Source organism: Penicillium samsonianum (genome assembly GCF_028829775.1).
Source record: "Penicillium samsonianum strain IBT 33392 chromosome Unknown utg000004l_segment0_segment0, whole genome shotgun sequence".
Lineage (NCBI taxonomy): Eukaryota > Fungi > Ascomycota > Eurotiomycetes > Eurotiales > Aspergillaceae > Penicillium > Penicillium samsonianum.
Window position 1 is genome coordinate 1932009 of NW_026643262.1, and position 19939 is coordinate 1951947.

The 19939-nt window shown below is 49.4% G+C and overlaps 9 protein-coding genes across 9 annotated transcripts; 3 read left to right on the forward strand and 6 right to left on the reverse strand.

The window, feature by feature from the left end:
• Positions 1–705: 705 nt before the first annotated feature.
• Positions 706–2034, reverse strand: N7471_007649 (putative inositol 5-phosphatase; the record flags this gene model as incomplete). Its single annotated transcript, XM_057280368.1, has 1 exon — positions 706–2034. The coding sequence occupies one exon, from the start codon at positions 2032–2034 to the stop codon at positions 706–708; it is 1329 nt and encodes a 442-aa protein (XP_057134628.1).
• A 455-nt stretch (positions 2035–2489) lies between these two features.
• Positions 2490–4551, reverse strand: N7471_007650 (putative pyruvate carboxylase; the record flags this gene model as incomplete). Its single annotated transcript, XM_057280369.1, has 2 exons — positions 2490–4446; positions 4502–4551. The coding sequence occupies 2 exons, from the start codon at positions 4549–4551 to the stop codon at positions 2490–2492; spliced, it is 2007 nt and encodes a 668-aa protein (XP_057134629.1).
• A 306-nt stretch (positions 4552–4857) lies between these two features.
• Positions 4858–6766, forward strand: N7471_007651 (uncharacterized protein; the record flags this gene model as incomplete). Its single annotated transcript, XM_057280370.1, has 3 exons — positions 4858–5547; positions 5648–6230; positions 6288–6766. 3 exons carry the CDS (start codon positions 4858–4860, stop codon positions 6764–6766), a joined length of 1752 nt encoding a protein of 583 aa, XP_057134630.1.
• Positions 6767–7750: 984 nt separating this feature from the next.
• Positions 7751–8230, forward strand: N7471_007652 (uncharacterized protein; the record flags this gene model as incomplete). The annotated part of the gene is made up of 1 exon (XM_057280371.1): positions 7751–8230. One exon carries the CDS (start codon positions 7751–7753, stop codon positions 8228–8230), a length of 480 nt encoding a protein of 159 aa, XP_057134631.1.
• A 980-nt stretch (positions 8231–9210) lies between these two features.
• N7471_007653 (HPP family protein) lies at positions 9211–9960 on the reverse strand (the record flags this gene model as incomplete). Its single annotated transcript, XM_057280372.1, has 2 exons — positions 9211–9690; positions 9754–9960. The coding sequence occupies 2 exons, from the start codon at positions 9958–9960 to the stop codon at positions 9211–9213; spliced, it is 687 nt and encodes a 228-aa protein (XP_057134632.1).
• A 286-nt stretch (positions 9961–10246) lies between these two features.
• Positions 10247–13441, reverse strand: N7471_007654 (uncharacterized protein; the record flags this gene model as incomplete). The annotated part of the gene is made up of 4 exons (XM_057280373.1): positions 10247–11015; positions 11069–12759; positions 12814–13126; positions 13182–13441. 4 exons carry the CDS (start codon positions 13439–13441, stop codon positions 10247–10249), a joined length of 3033 nt encoding a protein of 1010 aa, XP_057134633.1.
• Positions 13442–14335: 894 nt separating this feature from the next.
• On the reverse strand, positions 14336–15480 carry N7471_007655 (uncharacterized protein; the record flags this gene model as incomplete). The annotated part of the gene is made up of 5 exons (XM_057280374.1): positions 14336–14497; positions 14548–14868; positions 15014–15239; positions 15319–15359; positions 15424–15480. The coding sequence occupies 5 exons, from the start codon at positions 15478–15480 to the stop codon at positions 14336–14338; spliced, it is 807 nt and encodes a 268-aa protein (XP_057134634.1).
• Positions 15481–16537: 1057 nt separating this feature from the next.
• Positions 16538–18267, forward strand: N7471_007656 (putative amino acid permease; the record flags this gene model as incomplete). The annotated part of the gene is made up of 2 exons (XM_057280375.1): positions 16538–18085; positions 18151–18267. The coding sequence occupies 2 exons, from the start codon at positions 16538–16540 to the stop codon at positions 18265–18267; spliced, it is 1665 nt and encodes a 554-aa protein (XP_057134635.1).
• A 129-nt stretch (positions 18268–18396) lies between these two features.
• On the reverse strand, positions 18397–19482 carry N7471_007657 (homocysteine S-methyltransferase family protein; the record flags this gene model as incomplete). The annotated part of the gene is made up of 2 exons (XM_057280376.1): positions 18397–18537; positions 18598–19482. 2 exons carry the CDS (start codon positions 19480–19482, stop codon positions 18397–18399), a joined length of 1026 nt encoding a protein of 341 aa, XP_057134636.1.
• Positions 19483–19939: the final 457 nt, after the last annotated feature.

The following is a 19939-nucleotide window of genomic DNA, read 5'->3' on the forward strand; positions in this document are numbered from 1 at the left end:
ACTATGACAGCAGTGACAGCAACGGTAATATCCGATGAGATAGAGAGAGACCTGTGCAGCTCCCCTGCAGCTTACAGTCTCAGTCCAGTCATCACAGTCATGGGAACCTCCCGCAGAATCTAGAGATCAGCGATATTCGGAGGATTGGAGAAAAGCAAGAGCCAAATATGACCTCATCCGCCTGTCGATAATTCAAGCCACGGCGCCCCTCAGCGCCATTTCTCACCTGCAGAATGCATCCCGACCGTTTCGGATCGGCTCGGTTCATGTGACTTCGTTTGGAAAGAGTATTATCTAGTTTAGGTTGTTGCTAAGAGGAACCACATCTACAACCCGCATTGTCTGATTGTACATAATTGGGACTACAGCCGGTTAACTCGGACCATTGAGTTATCTGATGGACCTGATAGACCAATTTGAAGAGAAATGCGGGGAGTTCAACCCCCCTGCGACGTCACGGGACATTCGATTGAGGCTGCTGCCCAGGTGTCGATGCAACCCCGATTACGAACCTTGGAAGCTTGGAAACTATGCAGGGTGAAAGGGAAATAGCTGGGCTTGTTCATCCAGTACCGGTTCTGGCGACAGGCAGCATTGCATGATATTCTTCCGAAAATACCCAAGAGACAACAGGATAGGGCAAGAGATAAAAAAAAAAAAGGAATGAAAATGAAAGTCTCCGAACGCCGTTCACCACACCGTCACTCAAACCTCCAGCAAAGATCGAAGAATGAACCACGCTCCGACGATACCTAGCAGCGACGCGAGCAGCAGCCCATTTCCTTCCCTGGTCAGTCCCAGATACGCAACTGCACCCACCACAATCTCCTTTCGTCGCGCCATGTCTCGCTTGGCTTTCCAACTCGGATCGATAGAGAACGGAGCCACAGCTCGTATGCTCTCAGTGTTTGAAGATGCATCAGAGGGCCGCAGCGGCACCGATGCAATGAGCGCAACGGGACGATGATCTGACTGTGCGAAAAGAGGCAGTGCATTGTAAGCGAGCGGCTTGACCTTTCCAGCTTCACCAACCCAGGGCTTATCGAGGTAGAGGACTCGATCGCACCAGCTGGGCCAACGGTGATTCGACCATTTCCATTCATGATCACCAGTGTCCAAGCCCCGGCGGACAGCTTCGCGCGCGGCGTCCGAGTATTTGTACGTGGGAGGGAAATCTATCGGCGCCTCAGACAGACTGTGGAAGGTCCTGCCATAGCTCATCTCGCGCACTAGCTGGTCGTTCTTCAGAAGGTGGGAATAGTGCGAGGGGTTATCGAGGTCGACATTGCGGCGAGGGAATTGTTCAATCTCCCGAGTCGAGGGTCCGATATTCGACGTGCGGTAGTTCAGGTCTCCGGCAAGGAATAGGTAGGCGTTTGGCGCGAAGAGATCTCTGCGACTGCCCTTCGCGTGCGCCGACGCAGCGTCGTCGAGAAGGCTGGTGCTTTCGTCCACGCTTGACCTCTCTGCTGGTCTCTTGCTGTCGTGTGTGAATACAAGGCGCTCGACAATGCTCTTCCAGTCCATGTTCCTTTGCTCATAAGAATCCTCCATGGGAGCGAGATGGGCCGCGACGAAAGTGAGGTCCACGGTCTTGGATGGGTATCCTTCAACCACATACCCCAGGCGTGCCCCGACAGCGCCTTTGTTTCCCATTTCCTGAACTCCGAGGCCGACGTGGGCTGTGTCCTTCCAGGCGATTTTGCCCAGAGTGTCATCGCGCGCGAAGAGCATCAGGCCTGTCATTCCCGTATTGTCGGTGAGGAAGTTCACATAGTGCTGGTCCCATTTTTGTGCCGAGGCTTTCTGGACAGCACGGCGGAAGGCATCGAAGTAGGGTAAAAGATAGGATCCTCCGAGGAACGAGTAGGCAATAGGTGCGATCTCTTGTAGCGAGAGGAAAATCAGGTCGGGTGCGGAGCTCCCCGCACCAGACGCGGGGAGTGCGTCGAAGAAGTGTTCCGCGAACACGTCGACATCGACAAAGTTTCGTGCACAGTTAAATGTCAGCACATAGACACCGAGGGCGTCCATACTGAAAAATTACTCTGGGTCAAGCCAGAGGAGACAGGGAAGAGTAGGCGATGGGAAGGCTAAGGCGGTGACGTCACTTTGAGAAGTGACCGCTTTTTTTGACCGTCTGCCTTGGACTGCAAAAAGTAAATACATACAAACTCGGATTTGGATTTTAATTGGAAGAAAGACCATCTTATACAAGCACATGCAAAAAAAAACATTAATACGGATGATTATTGAGTTCATTGATTCCATGTCTAAAAACTACAAAAAGACGTGCATCATCCGTGAATCGAACACGGGCCTCGTCGATGGCAACGACGAATTCTACCACTAGACCAATGATGCTGGAAAACCAAGTGGATCTGCAAGCTGATTCGTTGGTGATATGTGGGATTCGCCAATTTGATATGTACAGGGTGTCAATGCCATAACCTATTTTCTCCAAGCACTTTGGTCTATCCAACGCAGAATCATAACTTACCCCGGACTTCTACTTTCCCATTGTTTGGCTCCAATTCGACCAAAAGCATACCCTCAGCGACATCCTCCTCTTCATCCTCCATCTCATAAACCCATTTGACCCGACCACTTCGAGGGCTTCGTACTTCGAGCTCCATCTTCATCTGCTTGACGAAAGCCAGGACCTGATTTTCAACAACATCCTCTCCATCCGACACCAGTATCTCAATCAATCTACCGGACAGAGGGAGGATGATATGGTGGGAATTATTTGGATCACCTCGCCGATGCGACGAGGACACCAATGCTGACGCAGCGGTCGTAGTTGTTTCGAGTTGCATCCGATAGGGGATTGCGCCCTGCGAGGTTGGAGTCGTATATTCAACTTCGGCAGCTAGTGAAGATGGGAACTCATTGCGTAGTACCCGAGACAGGCGCAGATGGTGGACAACTTTGTCTGATTGCTGGGAATCCTTCGACAGAGGTTCCAACGTGATTGACCATGCATCTCCTTTTCGGAACAAGAGATTGGATGCTGGCAATCCACTTTGGGTGATTGATTGCTGTGAAGGACCGGCTGGACCATCTAGAACCATGAGAGTCTTCGATATGTTCTCCCCTTGCTGGAGTACTGCATCGAGGTTGAGCCCAAGCCATTGTGTGTCGACTTTGCCGGCCATGAAATCAGAATGGGCCACGATCCCTCGTAGAAGACTGATATTAGTTTTCACACCGTCAATCCTAGAATCAGCCAAGACCCGCTGGGCCTTTCTAACGGATGCTTCCCATGTGGGCGCAGTCACGATTATCTTGGCCAACAGATTGTCAAAGTTGGATCCCACAACCAGCGCGGGGCCAGAGACATTGACATGGGTATCTACGCGGATTCCATGGCCACTAGGCACGGTAAATCCAGTAACTTTGCCAATGCTCAGAGAAAACCCGTTGCTAGGGTCTTCAGCACACAGTCTAAGTTGGATTGAAAAGGCATTTGGTGGAGGGTGATTTGCGTTGACCTCAGCACCGAGGCCCAGCTCATTTAAAGTGTATCCCTGGGCGAGAAGAAGCTGTGTCTGCACCAGATCTATCCCACTAATAGATTCCGTAATGGTGTGCTCGACTTGCAGCCGCGGGTTCACCTCCAAGAAGTAGAATTCCTCGCGCTGTTCACTGACCAGGAACTCAAACGTACCCAATGACCGATAGCAGATTTCACTTGCCATCTTGAGCGCAGACTCGATCACTCGACCGACCAAAGCTCTATCCCGCATCAAAGCCGGAGCGCATTCAACCACCTTCTGAAACCGCCGCTGAGCGCTGCAATCTCTTTCCCACAGATGTCGCACCTGACCCGTCCCATCACCAATAATCTGAATCTCAACATGATGGAATCCGTCCACAGCAGCCTTTTCAACAAAGACAGTCCGAGACGGCGACTCGCCAATCGCTCTCTGGATACTATTATCCAGCTCATGCTCCTCGCGAACGAGCCGAATCCCGCGACCGCCTCCACCATCAACAGCCTTGATCATAACTGGGAAACCAACCTGCGTAGCAAACGCACGCGCTTCGTCCACGTTAGTGGTAGGTTGGCTCATGGCTTCCAATACGGGGACGCCGCATTGCTGCGCTAGCTGTTTTGCCTGCAGTTTATCACCCGTTCGGGCGAGATTTTCCCATCCAGGTCCTATGACGGTAGCTCCGGCTTCGTGCCACATGCGATGCGCGAATTCGGCGCTCTCGCTGAGGAATCCATACCCGGGATGCACGGCGTCAATAGAGTGTTTTTGGGCTAGCTCTACCAGGAGGGAAATGTCGAGATATGATGACGCTGATGGGATTTGAATTGCATGCTGTGGTCGCCCTAGATCGCAGTGCGATCGGTCGTCTGATGTGTACAGACTGAAGGTCTCGACTGGCTCGGGTAATTCTCGTGCTGCATGGAGAATACGAACGGCAATCTCTCCTCTATCAAATATCAAGTAAGTATCTTGTAATATTATTTTGTCGTAAAAGCTCATACCTGTTGGCGACCAACAATCGTTTAATGGGCCGTGAGTGCGGGGATGACATTTGGGGTGAAAGGGGGGAAATCCGGGGTAATTGAATGCAATAGCTCAAGCAAGCTAGATTGACGAAATAAGTTAGGATATATTTCAAATGAGATCAATTGAAAGATTAAAGCATTAGTTATCTCATTGCAAAGATACTTCCACCATTCGACAAGATATATAATTATAGCTCTCGACGTGGGTGACCTCGGCCCTCGGACAGTTTGCCCACCCCCTCAGTAGACCAAATCCTTAAACAACCTCCAAGTCTACACTGTATACAAGGAAAACAAAAGAAAATAAACCAATCCATATCAATTGATACATCATGGCCAAAGACAACGACAACCCACCAACTAGAACAGGCAAAGACCAAGCCACGGACCGCCTACACCAGGTCTCATCACATATATCCCCACTAAAAGACCAACCAAGAAAACCCAAATCAAAATCAAAATCCACAGCAAACCGCCTCCCAGCAGACCACTCAGATGTACTAGGCCAACTAGCAACGCTTCGCGCAATAGCTGCAAAACCAGACCCCAACAACCGAGGCTACGTCCGCCAAAAACAAGCAGGCAAGCTATGGGTACGCGAGCGCATCGAGCAACTCCTAGACCCCAACAGTTTCCAAGAAATCGGGTCCGTCTCCGGTACGGTGACATGGCAAAAGACCGCGCCGATGCGCGAGAAGCCCGTCTCCTTCGTGCCTAGCAATAACATCCAAGGCGCCGGACTGCTTCGCGGCAGGAAGGTCCTTCTCACGGCTGACGATTTCAGTATCCGGTCTGGACATGCGGACGGCGCGAGTACCGGCAAGACAGTTTATGTGGAGAAACTTGCTATTGCGCTGCGCGTGCCGGTTGTTAAGCTTGTTGATGGGAGTTCTGGGGGTGGGAGTGTGACGACGATTCGGAAGGAGGGGTGGAGTTATCTTCCTCATGTTGCGTCGTTTCCGCATGTTATTAAGCAGTTGAATATGGGAATTCCAAATTTGGGGGCTGTTGTTGGACCTGCGGTGAGTTTATCTGATATTTTCTTTCCATCTTCCTTTTCCTTTTTGCTTTATCTAGCCATTTGATATTGGTTGGTACAAGCCGAACTGACCGGTCATGTAGATTGGACTCGGCGCCGCGAGAGTGGTATCCTGCCACTTCTCGGTGATGGCAGCTGACATCGGAGCACTGTTCAATGCAGGCCCGAAGGTTGTCGAGGGCGCAACATTCGAAGAAGGCCTCGACTTCCAAGACTTGGGCGGGCCTATGGTTCATTGTATGAACGGCACGATTGATAACCTCGCCGCCAATGAGGCAGAGTGCTATGAGCAGCTGCGGGTAGTTCTGAGCTATCTCCCCAATAGTGGGAGCGATGCACCACCCACAATTCCCTGCACTGACTCGGAGGAACGCGAGGATGTTGCGTTGCGGAGTATCATCCCTCGACGACAAGCACGCATGTACAATGCCCGTTCAATTATCACCTCTGTAGTTGATAAGGACTCCTGGTTTGAGATTGGAGCATTATGGGGTCGCACTGCCATTGGTGGTCTTGCTCGCCTGGGTGGCCGTCCTGTTGGAATTATCTCGCTCAATTGTGAGGTGAATGGAGGTGCATTGGATGCTGCTGGCAGTCAGAAGTTGACGCGACTGCTGAAGTTGTGTGATGTGATGAATCTGCCTATTCTGCAGTTTTTGGACGTCCGTAAGTGATCATGTTTCATCCCAGATCGTTTGAAATGAGCTGACATGGTATTTGAAGCGGGCTATGCTATTGGAACTGTTGCTGAGCGCACGGCGACAATGCGTTGGGGCGTCGAGCTTGCCAAGGCTTACTTCAGTTCTACTGTTCCGGTATTTAACGTGGTTACACGGCGTGTATTTGGTGTGGCGGGTGGTGTTATGTTGGGTTGTCGTGATCCGGTTATGCAGGTTGCTTGGCCGTCTGGACAATGGGGTTCGTTGCCTCTGGATGGCGGAATTGAGGTCGGGCATCGACATGAACTCCGTGAAGCCGAGAAGGTTGGAAAGAAAGAGGAACGGTATCAAGAGTTGGAAGAAGAGTATCTACGGCTGATGAACCCTGTGCGTACGGCAAATGCGTTTGGAATCGAGGAAATTATCGACCCGAAGGATACAAGGAAGTTCTGCTGTTCTTGGGCATCGCATGTTTATGAGGTGCTCATGAAAGAGAGATTAGCAGACCGAGCATGTGGGAAGCTCCAGCCTTCTTTTGCCTGATAGAAATTGAACTTGTTATGCTAGGTGAATCAGTCTGATTACATATGTATTGTGAATCGATACATAATCAATATAGTCATATGCACTGAATTATGCGTCCAAAATAAATAAAGAACAGTGATAACGCGCTGGAACGATTGAGTTAATTCCCTTAGTAGATGGTGATGTAGTGGCATCTAGGCAGCAAGGCAGTAAGGCTTTGCTTGCTTGCTCTCGTTAGTCAGACCTCCTTTGTCCCATGGAGCTATAAAGAGAGCTTTATGGCAGTAGGTAGATCAACATGCTCTTCTTCCTCTCTTGCTACTGGTAGTATGCCTTCATCAGATGGCTTATATAAATCCATTATATTCTTTAGCCCATTGTCCATTTGTATATAGACCTATCTGCGCGCGTATATCTCTCTATATAGTGTATCATACATAGTAAGTGATCTCTAACCCAATTCCTCCCCAATTCCTACGTGAATGGTTGAGCGTTGACGACTGTTTTGCTATAATTGAGTTCTTCTTATAGTTTTGATTGCCCTAAGACACTAAGCCTATACTTCGTGTTTGCAGAGGTAAAGAATGAAAGGTCCGGCTTTGACTGAAGGACTCAGATCTCGAATGTAACGGCTTTATTCCTCCAGCTGATGGTGTCTATAGATCTTTTTATCTCTTAGTCTATTGTCTCTCTGTACACAGATAGAGAAACATGATTGTCATGTCTATTTGCTATGCTAGCAAGCCCAATTGCTCGAGTATAAAAGGATTCTCTCACGATTTGAAGTATCCTTCTTCTTCATCTTCAACCTTGATCTCCTTGATCACCATCTTCATCAACCGTCATCATGCAGAGTGACCTCCAGGCTTCTGCCATCAGGAACTTCCAGGCAACTAGAGATGACTTCGTTGCCGAGCTAGAGAAATTTTCTAGTGGAGACACAGGAGGGAGAGTGTCTCGCTGATTCAATCCTTCCTACGCCGAATCCACAACACACTCTCTATGTGGACACTGATTCGAGGGCGCCAAGAGAAGGAGGGGAAGTGCTTCGAAGAGAGATGTCGGAATTTGATGGTGATGACAGATGAAATTTCTACTACCATATCCGGTTGTATAACTATCACCGCCGACGGAAACAACTGTACCATCAGAATCCACGATCCGGTGGTGAAGAAGGCGTTTGATATGTTGGCCATGCAGATTGGAAGTCTGACTTTGCATGGATTAAGCGACGACGACAATGAAGCGGTGGAAAATTCCAGGATGGTCGAGAGTGAACAACGCCGTTGGGAACAGAAGTTGGTATGGGAAGATGATCTACGCCGCGAATATCTTCGACGCCTTTGGTTCCGCTTGTACCACAAGGTGCATGACTGCAATTGCCGACAATGCTTGGATTTCTACCTGCCTCACCGTGATCCCACTCCATCTCCACCACTTCCACCCATGCCTGAGGAGGACAGTGATAGCGATTGTTCCTAGACCTCGCTCAGCGAGGAGGAGTAAGCATGAGAGCTTCTCTCCACTAGCTTTTTCTGTGATTCTACGGTGCCCGCAATCCTGGTTGATCTTCTGTTTCTACGACAAACTCGATTTTTGGTTGCTTTTCTGTTTTTACGATGAACACATTTCGGTTTCTTTTCTTCACTGTTCTTACGATGCCCATTATTTTTTGTGAAATCAAAAAAAAACGAAGCTTATGCTTTGGATAATTTGCAAAATTGTAGAAAGGTACCTATGTAGTAAATCAAGTAGGATGGGAAGAGTAAGGAGGAAAGTGGAAAACGTGCCCTAAAAGGTTGAACAAATAGTTTGTATAAATGTGCTCAAACATTTAGACAGAGACAAGAAACCGATCTTTCCCTACATAATCAGACCTATTGGGAGTCGTAAGCCGAATAAAGAGCCCTGGGTAGGGTGTTGCCACTACTATATTGGCTGTTGATAGTGATAACTAGGAGGATGTGGTGGGGGAAGTTAGAGTTTTATAGGGCTGTAGGGTAGTAGGATAAAGCTCGTGGGGTAAAGCTTATAGGGCGAAGACCAAGGAATGGCAGAAATCCTATCCTACCTATACGATACCTACTAGTTTTCGATTTGCCCTACACCTTTACCCTGCGACCCTATACAACGCTGACTTTTCCCACCACATCCACCCGTGGACTTATCGTGATGCGAAATTAGAGGAGTACCAGGCCGCTAATACCGAGCGATTGTTTCTGAGTATTACTAGTATAAAGGACTACGATTGTGGATAATGTCAATGGGTATGTTGGACCTGAAGGAATGATGATAAAGTTATTTTCCACCAGAGTCTCGAATATATTAGTAGCGCAACCGAGTTTTTATATACATCTCGCACCATCTCACCCCAAACGAATAGCGGCATATGCTGTGGGAAAACTCCCGAAGGGTATTACAACGTCTTTCTTAATTTAATACCACACCTCCTACTCCCCAAATCAAACAGGACTCTTCCCTGTCTTCTCCTCGTCCGAGGAAATATCAACAGGCGCCAGCACCGGAGCAGGAGGTGCAGCCGGCTTTGGCGGAGTAGGCGCGATCCAAAATGCCGGATACCGGCGATGCAAATTATTGAACAGCAGCGCACACACCAACAGCATAACCGAAGACAGGAGGACTACAGGCAAGTAGTACCAAGAAAGGCGCCAAATCTCCTCATTGGTAGCCGGGAGCAAAGCAGTCGCACCAGCAGGCGGGTGGGTAGTACCCGTCAACTGCATAACGACAATAGCAATAGCCGTTGAGAGTGAAGCGGCCAGCCAGCGCAGGGACTCGAAGCGCTCCTGGTCGGGCATCAGACTAAACAATTTAGTGACGCAGATGCCGACCAAGGCACTGAAGAAGTGGCCGAAAACTAGAGCGCGTGGTTGCGCGAGCGGGCTTTCGATTGCGCCGAAGACGAGGACTGCGGATGCACCCTGATTTGGATGTGTGAGTCAATGTAGATATTTGGGGAATGCTAATTTGGCGATTTGGCTTACATAGGATGCGATTATACCCGGTACATTGCGCTCGATGAAGTAGTCGGAATAGTTGAAAATTGCTTGTACGACTGATAGACCGCAGAATGAGGTTATGAAGGACCATAGAGCGACTTCGTACGTAGAGAGTGGCTTTACGGCTTCCGGGCGATAGCCAAGCCAGTGGCTGATCCACCGGGGAAGACGAGCGAGACGTGAAGGGGCCATGGGGTGAGGCCCGTAGTTGGATTTGAAGATTAGAATTATTAACGGTATATATAGGAGATCAAAAAGAAGAAAACAAAATATTGAACGACATTCAAAGGATTTGATTCAAAGGCGCTAGAATGGTTTTGGGAATTGGGGAAGGCAAAAAAAAAATTGGAGAAAACCGGCCGTGCGGAGAACGTGAGGAGATCCAATTTTTATGACACATCGCTATATGCACAATTATATATGTCCACGGGTGCCCCTAGTAGAACACACCCTATCATTACAATATACATTTACACTCTTATACATACTGCTTGGGCAACAGGTCGCGGCTGATGATGTGCGACTCGCCCAATGTTCCCTTCATCACAAGCACCAGGTCATCCACGGTAGCCAGGAACTTGAGGTATGCGCTGATGGCGACGCAGAACCGGCGGTAGTTCTCGTCGCGAATCAACTCCTTGCTTAGAATAATATCCACCTGGTGCGATACCCAGTAATCGTGGCAACGGTTGAGCAGTGGCGTTGGCAGCACATCGGGTAGAGGGTCGCCGGTCTTGAGTGATTGTTCAACCACACTAAGAACAGCCATCACGTCGCCGATATTGTGGTGGTCAAGGAGACCGGCTTGACGAGATAGGCGACTTTGCAGGTGTTCTGGCAGCGAAGCAGATAGGTAAAGTAGCCGAGCAATGTTCTGGTTGAGTTCTTGGCACAGCGATTTCACCTGGCCAAGACGGTCGCTGTCAAATGGCGAGCCGGAAAATTCAAAGCGTAGCAACGCGATGGGCCCGTCCAGTGCGGTAAGAGTCTCGGCGAGGTTAATAGCCAGCTTCTCGGCGGCCAGACCTTCTTCGCGCCCTTGTCCCCAGCAAGATAAGAGAAGCGCGTAGTGGTCCGACAATAAGCGGATGACGTTTGAAAGGGACTTGCAGACGTGTCCCGACGCAGACGGTGGGTGGGGAAAGAGCTGCACGATCAGTGCCGCTGCAGAGCCGATGAGAACAAGCGTAAGTCGTCGCCAGAAAACATTATATCCCCAGCCGGGATTGCCGTAAGTTGGGATGTGTCTGGGAAGTGTGTTAGCCATGTTGCTTCCCGTAATGTGGCATAATTTACTTACGTATCCTCGAAACTGTAACCAACAACCAGAATGCAGGTCGCACCAGCCATAATCATAGCTTGAAGCATAGCAGGGGGTGCGAAAATACGTCCCCACATGAGAATCGTGAGCACAACAGCCATGATAGCAGCAAGACCGTATGGGTTACCTTCGCCGTTGCCTGAGCCGATATACCACGCCACTAAGCCAAGGACACCGCCAATAATGGTACCAATGGCTCGACAAAGAAGGGAGAACGTGAAGTCAGCCATGTATATGACCAGTGTGGTCTGCCCCATGATGAGGGCCCAGATACCTTTCTCACGGTAATAGAAACCCGCAGTGTGAGGAATAGCAGCAGGGATAGCGAGCGCGATGGTGACAGCCACCATGCGCATTGCATAAAGACCTTCCGGGTTGATGAACCAATGATAGATGCCGATGATAGCGCGCCCGAAGCGGCTGCCTCGGTTGACACGATACCCTCTGCTGATGCGAAGATGCTGCTGTGCCGCTTTGGACTGCGTCTCTGCGACGTCGGGGTCGACGATTGGGTTATGAGCCGCGGTTACAGGCGCCACGACATTTTTTCGAAGAATCCAGTTGACTGCATATCGCAAGCCCTTGGGTAGCCATAGACGGATCTTCTGGCGTTCCTTGAGGAGAGCGACAAGCTGTCCTAAGACCCGCTCCCACCCGTCGGCGACGCCGAGCACCTGCTCTTCGAAGATCATTCCCATAGTGATACCCCTAACTCTGGGCATTGAAGTTTCGTCAAGGGCCTTGAGCATGCCTTTTTCGTCGAAGATCTCTGCGTGTGTTTGAATCAAACGTTCGGTGGTTTCCGTCGCAAACGATGTGCGCAGGGTCTGAAGATTCTGCAGCGCAGTAAGACTGCGCTCGTGCAACTGATTGAGATGTTCCTTGGAACTGCGACCGAACCAACGCTGGTTAACCGTGTGAATTGATTCCGCAATGATCTCAACAGCTTCCTGGCACGCCGGGAGGATATCCTTGCTGGACTCGCGCAATACGTCGATAGTTTCCGACCGCATGGATTCATGTTCTGGGCTTCGCAGTGCTTGTACCAAATTCACACTTTGCATCAGCTGGCGCAGTCCAACCTCGCGTGAACGCTTTTTCTCATTTCCATTAACTTGTGAATCAGAGTCTGAATCCCGATCCACAGTGAGCTGGTCCAACTTTTTTAGCTTCGCGTGTCCCCCGATGCGGGCGATATGAACTTCAAGAAGGGACAGACTACTCATCAAAGCCTGGCGTATTGGTTTCTTCATGCTCTTGACGTCCTCAGCACCCCACCAACCGACGGAGAAGTCCAATGGCAAAAAGCCCATGGCGGGCTTGAGATCCTTGTAAGCAGCAATGCTCTTCACCTTGATCTTTTGCAGATCTGCCATATCCAAGATTTGACCTTTCAGAAGACTGTTCTCTGTGGCGTCCAGAGGCCCTCTGAGTAGCCGCACCAGCCCCTCCATGCCATCGAGCACGACATGGGAGGTAGATCGAGGGAAGAAGATAAAATGGGAGACCAGGCCCAACCCAATTCCAATAGCGGCAGGCTCGATCAGGACCTTGGGGATGGTGCCGCTGAACGATCCAAGCAGCGGGCCAATAGTCAGAGTAACATCGATGATGATGATTGCGAAAATCTGCATCAGAATGAATTTGGGGTTTTTAGCCCGAAGACGGGACTGCGAAAAAGGGTCAGTGTATTGACGATTATGCTCGGATCAAGAAGTTCTCACGATTAAATAGATGAACAAACAGATTAGGCAATAATAGACAGCTGTTACACGAGCGTCAAGCATCCAGCCAGTGTAGATAAGCTCCTTTTGGACAGCTGCCACCGGCTGTCCGGTGGAATTAGCCTGGCTATATGCGGCCTGTCCTAGGGCTTGAAGCTTGGCCTGGGTCTCAGCCGCTGGTCTCGCTGCCATAGCAGCCTTCATGGCGACGATACCCCAGGCCCAGCCCAAAGCCATGCCAATGACGAGGGTCAGAGTTCCTAAAAGGAAAATGAAGACAATTCCGGTCGGAGGCACCATGAAGAGTACCAGGCTGATCGAGATAGGATTAGCATTGATACCGAGAGGAAATATATGGATGCGCTCACGCTGCAAAAAAAGTCGCGGTACCAATGACGCTTAAGGACGGCGTGATAAACATCAACAGAGACGCGACCCAGGCAGCTAGCGAGCAACGGAATAGCACCTTAAGATCGCGGGCATTGAAGTGATCAAGCCATCCTGGCAGCTTTCTGCCGGCTTTGGGAGCAGGCGCTGCCTTTCCGGGAGAGGGAGACCCCTCCCCATTAGAGGTAAGCGGGGATGCCTCCGGCCGGGCATCTCGCTGAGAGGGTTCTGTTTCAGTCATTCCAACATGAACAGTGTAAGAAAACGAGATTATCAGGAGGATAAATCAGTTTAAATATCGAAAGGGATAGGTGTAATTGGGCATTCCTCGCGATGAAAGGGGAGAATGAGGGGACATCTGAATAAAGATTTTACCCGTCTTCGACCAGAAGAACATCCACGGGTGAAAACCAACCCAGGAACGATCGGCCCATTTACATTATTGTTTAATAATCACATGTAAATATAGCTTCGACTCATTTTTCACGATTCTACCCATTAAGGGGGAAATATCTATGAAAAAAAGAAAAAGACATTCTAAAAACCCTACTAAAAACTCTACCTAACGACAAGGCCGCATGCGGTCGACTATTCTTATAATTTGTTTATTTCTCGAAATCATGACTCTCTCCCGTTTTATGATCGACATCTGGCCTGCCCTACTGTCCTAGATCGGCATTAAATCCTGCATACGCTCTTATGCTAGGCATGATTATCATGATGAAACTTGGCGCTTGGCGGCTCGTGGGCGGGGAAGTGGAAATTGTGATAAAATCCAAGCCTTGGCGTTGACTTGTTTCACTCCATAGGGCTAATAATACAACCCCTATTAGGTAACTGCGAGAGAATTGTGCGATAAATATTAGTTTCGCCTGACACTATTGAGCGCCCCTGCCGGATTGGGAATGTGTGAAGCCAAAAAGGAGACAAGAAAAGGAAGTTGCGTGTGTAGCCCTATTATCGAGCGGGGGGCTAATAAATCAAGAGCTCACCGGTGTACCAATACTAGCCTTCATTTATCGCTGCATGGGTTGTGTCAAATGAATATCCGCTAGAGGAGAGGAATGAACTATGGAACCCCAGAAACAAACTTTATATTATGGCCTAATCATTCAGGCATTCAGGTATCAGTTTCTCATTTCAGCATCTTTTCAACGTAAACCAGATGCTCTTTAATTTTCAAATAACCCTCGTCCAGTGATGATTCAAACTTGATCATTCCACCGTGATCAGCTTGAATGAAAATATGTGACGAATTATCCTGTAGTGGAGACGACGCAGTCTTGTTCAAAGGCAACTAAGAGTGTAAGCAAATAGTTCACGGCTGGCTGATGATAACTCTCTTACCTGGTCCAATGTATTGTTTGTTGACGGAGAGTCGAGTCTCTCATGAACAAATAAAGTCCAAAACTGTTGGCTGATCGATGGGTAGGTTTGTAATATAGTCACCAACCAATGTGCTTCCTTATAAGTATCGCTGGACTCCTGCTCAGATCCTTTAGCATTAGCTAAGTAGCTTTGCAGTCCAATGAGCCTTGAATCTAGCTCAGGTGTCCCCATGAAGATCGCTCCACGAGTTAAGAGTCTGGTGCTGCGGAGGTCCGTAGTAGGGGTTTCTTGTGCTGAGTCGGCATAAAGCAGGGCCTGGTGATAATCAATGGCAACTCTCTTTTATATAGAATGGTGAGACTTACACTTTTGACTATAGTTCCCCCGAGACTGTGTGCAATAAATATAATCGGACGATTGGCTGTCTGTGTTGTCTCTGTCAGTACTACTTCTTGTTTGCTTTTTGGGTCAGTTGAGTTCGTACGTTTGTTGACGATCTCATTTCCCACAGGTCACAGACTAGTTGCTCAGATAGTTTCTGTTGGGATGATGTCTCATCGGAGTTTCCCGCAGTGGGCAAACTATAACCCCAGGAAAGGACTCGAGTGTTGGGCATATCACCTGGCAGCAGATCACGGAGCCAGTTTACCCCATTGGCTGCCGTCCATGAATTTTCGCGGTGGCCATTCAGGCCATGAACAGCAATGATGCTGCGGCAATTATTAATTATCGAAATATTTGATAGAGATGTATTGTACAAACTCGACTTTTGGGGTTAGCCCATCATACAGCAACTTCAAGCCAGTCTCGTCGTCTGGTGGAAGTGGAGACTGTAGGCACTCTTAGCATATCGACGAAACAAGACGCAGCCATCTCATTATATTGGGTTCTTACTTTCTTTGCGATCTTTGATTGGCCCTGTTTGAATGGAAAGCACCACGGCCACGGCATGGTTCACAGCAAATTTATCTTGAAGGGTGCGGGGTAAAATATAGCTGGGGAAAACAACATTGATCAAACTGGCATTAACTCGAGTGATTCGTTGTAAAAACGAGGGTCACAGAGTTGCAGGGTTAAGGTTGCAGGGTAAAGGTTGCAGGGTAAAGGTTGCAGAGTAAAGGTTACAGGGTGAATAGAAAAATTAAACTATATTGGTCTAGTACGAGGTAAAAAACCCCCCTAAAATAGACGGGAGGATCTGCTATATATTCGCCCTGCTACCTTAACCCTGCGCTCTGCGGCCCCCTACAACTTACTACAGCACGATTTATATTATTGCGCGTGCGATGATTTCTCGATATATCGTGAACACAGTCGGCCGCTTATGCGGCTTTGTCACGCATTTTTGGTAGTCTTTTTTGACATATTTAACCTTTTGGAGCCGTTCAATAGTTGGAATTTATATTATTAGCTCAATTAATGTATCTACCTAGGTAAAATAGAGTACCTAGGTATTGTTCCGAGAACCCGCGGGTAAACCTTGGAAGGGTCCGATTTTTATTTTGGTGCCTAAGGCAAAAGTTAATGCCTAGTACCTCAGGCGAAAAGCTTATTCTTGAAAATCTATCCGGCGCATCACGTGGCATGCTTCCGTATGCGTACATTTTTCATTGCCTCTCTACAAATTGGGACCTTGGAAGGAACTCAATTTACTGGCCACAATGCCTACTTTGTACTGGCCATATTTCACCGAGCCTTGGGGTAACATGAAACCAACAAATCAAGGTCGATTGCATATTTGCCTCCCATCGGTCCCATCGGTCCCATCGCGATTATGGCGAAGAAAAAGTTAGTCAATCGCCTCCCATAAAAGTGGAGAGAGGCCGAACTCCGGGCAACGCAGCCCAATGAGCCTCCCCACTGTGGAGAACAAACCGTCCACCGGCCGATGTCGTGCTTTGACGCGACTGAATATTTTTTGGAGAAAAAGGAAGCTGTTTCCCCCCTACCCGCTTCGATCTCTCCTAAAGTCTCTGGGGTATAATCTACGGGGAAAGACTCGGCCTGGATGATCGGCACTTCAGACGACAACATGGACAAGTCCGACTTCAACAACGAGAAGGTCCAGCCGGCTCCCGGCGCAGAGTTTGAAGACTTCGATGCCAATCCCAAGGGGGAGTTTGAGCTCAATGTCGGCGGTCGTGCGGCCTTGCAGCGTCGCCTGCGCAATTACCAGGTTACCATGATTGGTTTCTGCAGTGGTATCGGCACCGGTTTGTTCGTGGGAACTGGCGCTGCCTACGCCAAAGCTGGCCCCGCCGGTTTGCTGCTCGCATATATTATTGTGGGAGGAGTTTTGTGGTGCGTCATGCAGAGTATCGCCGAACTCGCAACGCTTTTCCCGACTGCTGGATCCTTCCCTCACTGGGCGACTCGATTTATCGACCCGTCTGTTGGTTTTTCCCTCGCTATTTCATACGGATACTGTTACACAATCGCCATCGCCTCGGAAGTCTCGGCAGCCGCGGTTATTGTTTCATATTGGACGGATATCACTCCTGCTGTGGTGATCACTGTCGGTTTGGTACTCATTTTGGCTATCAATTTGATGAGTGTGCGATTCTATGGTGAAACCGAAGTGTTTGGAGGTGCCGTCAAGGTTCTCTGCTTCCTTGGCTTGGTTGTTGTCTCCATTGTCATTACTGCAGGCGGCGGTCCCAAGGGCGATGCCATTGGATTCCGTTACTGGAATAACCCTGGGCCGTGGACAAATTTCAACGGTATCACCGGTCCGACAGGCCACTTCCTCGGCTTCCTATCATCGTTCGTCAACGCCTCGTTCAGCTTCATTGGCGTCGAGACTGTCGTCATTACCGCATCCGAATCGGTTGATCCTCACCGTGCAATTCCCAAGGCCGCCCGCCGTGTGACTTACCGCATTGCCTTCTTCTACATTCTCGGAGCACTCCTCATCGGCATGATCGTGGACCCAAGAGCCGCAGGCCTTGTCTCCGGCTCTGACAACGCGAACAGCTCGCCCTTCGTGATTGCCATCACTAATGCCGGCATCAACGCTCTGCCCTCTATCGTGAATGCATGCATTCTCATTGCCGCGTGGTCTGCCGGTAACTCATACTGCTGGGTCGGATCGCGCATGATTGTCGCCATGACTACAGACCACCAGCTGCCCCAGTTCTTCGGGCGCGTGAACAAGACTGGTGTGCCATATGTGGCTGTCGTTACCGCCTGGCTCTTTGGTCCGCTGGCGTACCTCAGTCTCGGTAGCGGTGGTGCAGCGCAGGCATTCTCCTGGCTTCTGAACCTGAGTACGGTTGCCGGTTTGATTGCTTGGGCAACCCTTTGCCTCTGCTATATTCGTTTCTTTGCCGCGATGAAGAGACAAAATGTGAGCCGAGACACCCTCCCATGGAAGGCACCATTTCAACCTTATGCCGCGTGGGTGGGCTTTATTGGTTCCACTATCATTACTTTGGTTGCTGGTTTCCCCGTCTTTTTGAAGGGCAATTGGGATACGTCGAGCTTTGTTGCGTCGTACATCGGTATCCCCATCTTCATCGTTCCCATCATTTGCTGGAAGCTCTGGCATCGCACCAAGGTTAGTTCAACCCCTCTTTTCTTTCTGCTTTTTCGCGAAGAGTTGCTAACATGTTGAATGTACAGTTTGAGCGTGCCGCCAATATCGACTTATGGTCGGGTCGTCTCCTAGATGGGGAGATTATGCCGGTTGAAAACCCGCATAACAATGCGTGGACAAAGTTCACCGATTGGCTCTTTTAGATGACTTTAATGATGTATAAATATTTGCATGCCGAGCCGGCTATTCAACATTAGCGATTTACAATGTCTCATTTCATTCAATTTACATTCCAAACTCCATTCGTAAATGATCTTCCGCGCTCAGAATGCCTATTGAGTCTTGAATTGCTGTCCAAGTTTCTTGATATCGTGGTGAGAAGCTTTGCAACACCCACCCACAAGGAACGAACTGAAATGGCCCTTTTCATAGGCTTCATTGACCACCTGGGCCAACTGCTCCTCCCAAGGTCGCTAAATCTCACGTTAGCATAATTGTCATCTCCGATGTTTCCACCCGACAGTAGTACTTACGCTTGCACTCACATTATCACTCAAACCATCAGGTTTCTCCCAAACCTGCGTCGTTGTATTGTACACCTCCCCATTCGTTCCATCGGGATACAGAACCAAACTCGGCACAGCAGATAACTGCCCCTCCGCAACAGCGCGACCAAACAAATCAACAAGCCCAGCAAGCTTATGCATCTTAGTACAATTGATCCCAATTCCCCAGGGAACAGCCCCACCATCCATAGGGGCAACAGCAGCCCGCACAACCTCCTCCACGGAGCTCCCATCAGGCAGGAGGTCATCATCGCGCGGGAAAACACAAGCAATCCAAAACGGCACATCGAACGCAGAATCCCGAATCGCCCTCCTCACAGCGCGAACCTCATCAAGCCGCGGCAGCGTCTCAAACGCAACATACCGCACGCGCGACACAAGCTCTCCATCGGCCTCGGCAAACATCTTCAGCCGATCCAAGTGCCACAAATACAATGACTCCTCAGAGTCATGCTCGGAGTCGTATGCACCGCTATACTCCTGGCCTGGGATCATGCACGCACCGTACGGGCCAAGACTGAGCGCGACGCTGGCGCTCTCGCGCACTTTCGCTTGCTCGGCGATGTCCACGGCTTTCTGTAGGAAGGGTCCTACTGCACTGCGTGGGATCCCGTCTGGGAATCGGGTGGTTTTGGTACGGGCAAAGCCCTCAGTGGAGACTTGGTAGGTTGCTGTTAGGAGAATGTCTACTCCGGCGACGCCGAAGTCGCGTTGGCATGCTTGCAGCGTTGCTGGGTCGCTCACTAGCAAGTGTGAGGCCCAGAGTGGGGTTGTTGTGGAATCGAATTTGATGTTGTATAGATCGCCCAGAGAGGTGCCAAGGCCTCCGTCTAGGATTTGGATTGTCGCCATTATGTGTATTTTGGGGTTTAGGTGGTTTATGGAGGGTAAGTGGGGGTTTTGCTGTTTGATACAGTCCTATACGGGGCGACCTCGGTGATTTGTTCGGGGTTACATAATCGCTCGTTTTGGGGCCGGCCTCGGGGGTATAAAAAGTCAGAAGAGTGGAGATTAGACTAAAATTGACATTATTCTCAATTACTCCATAGCTGAAACAGTCAACACTTTGTTTGATGAGCTGTATGACGATAAGACCGGTTATATTAAGTTCACATTATCTCTATATCGCGCCAACATCACCCTCTAGGGATCCAGGGCTTCTTCGTAGACAATATCAGCTCGTACCTATATACACACCTAGTAGGTATGTATGTAATAACAGTCAGGGCACTTTTTTTTGCTGCTATTCTGCGAAATGTGTATCAGGGGGCATGTTTAAACAAATTCTTTCATTACTGCTTTGCGCCTT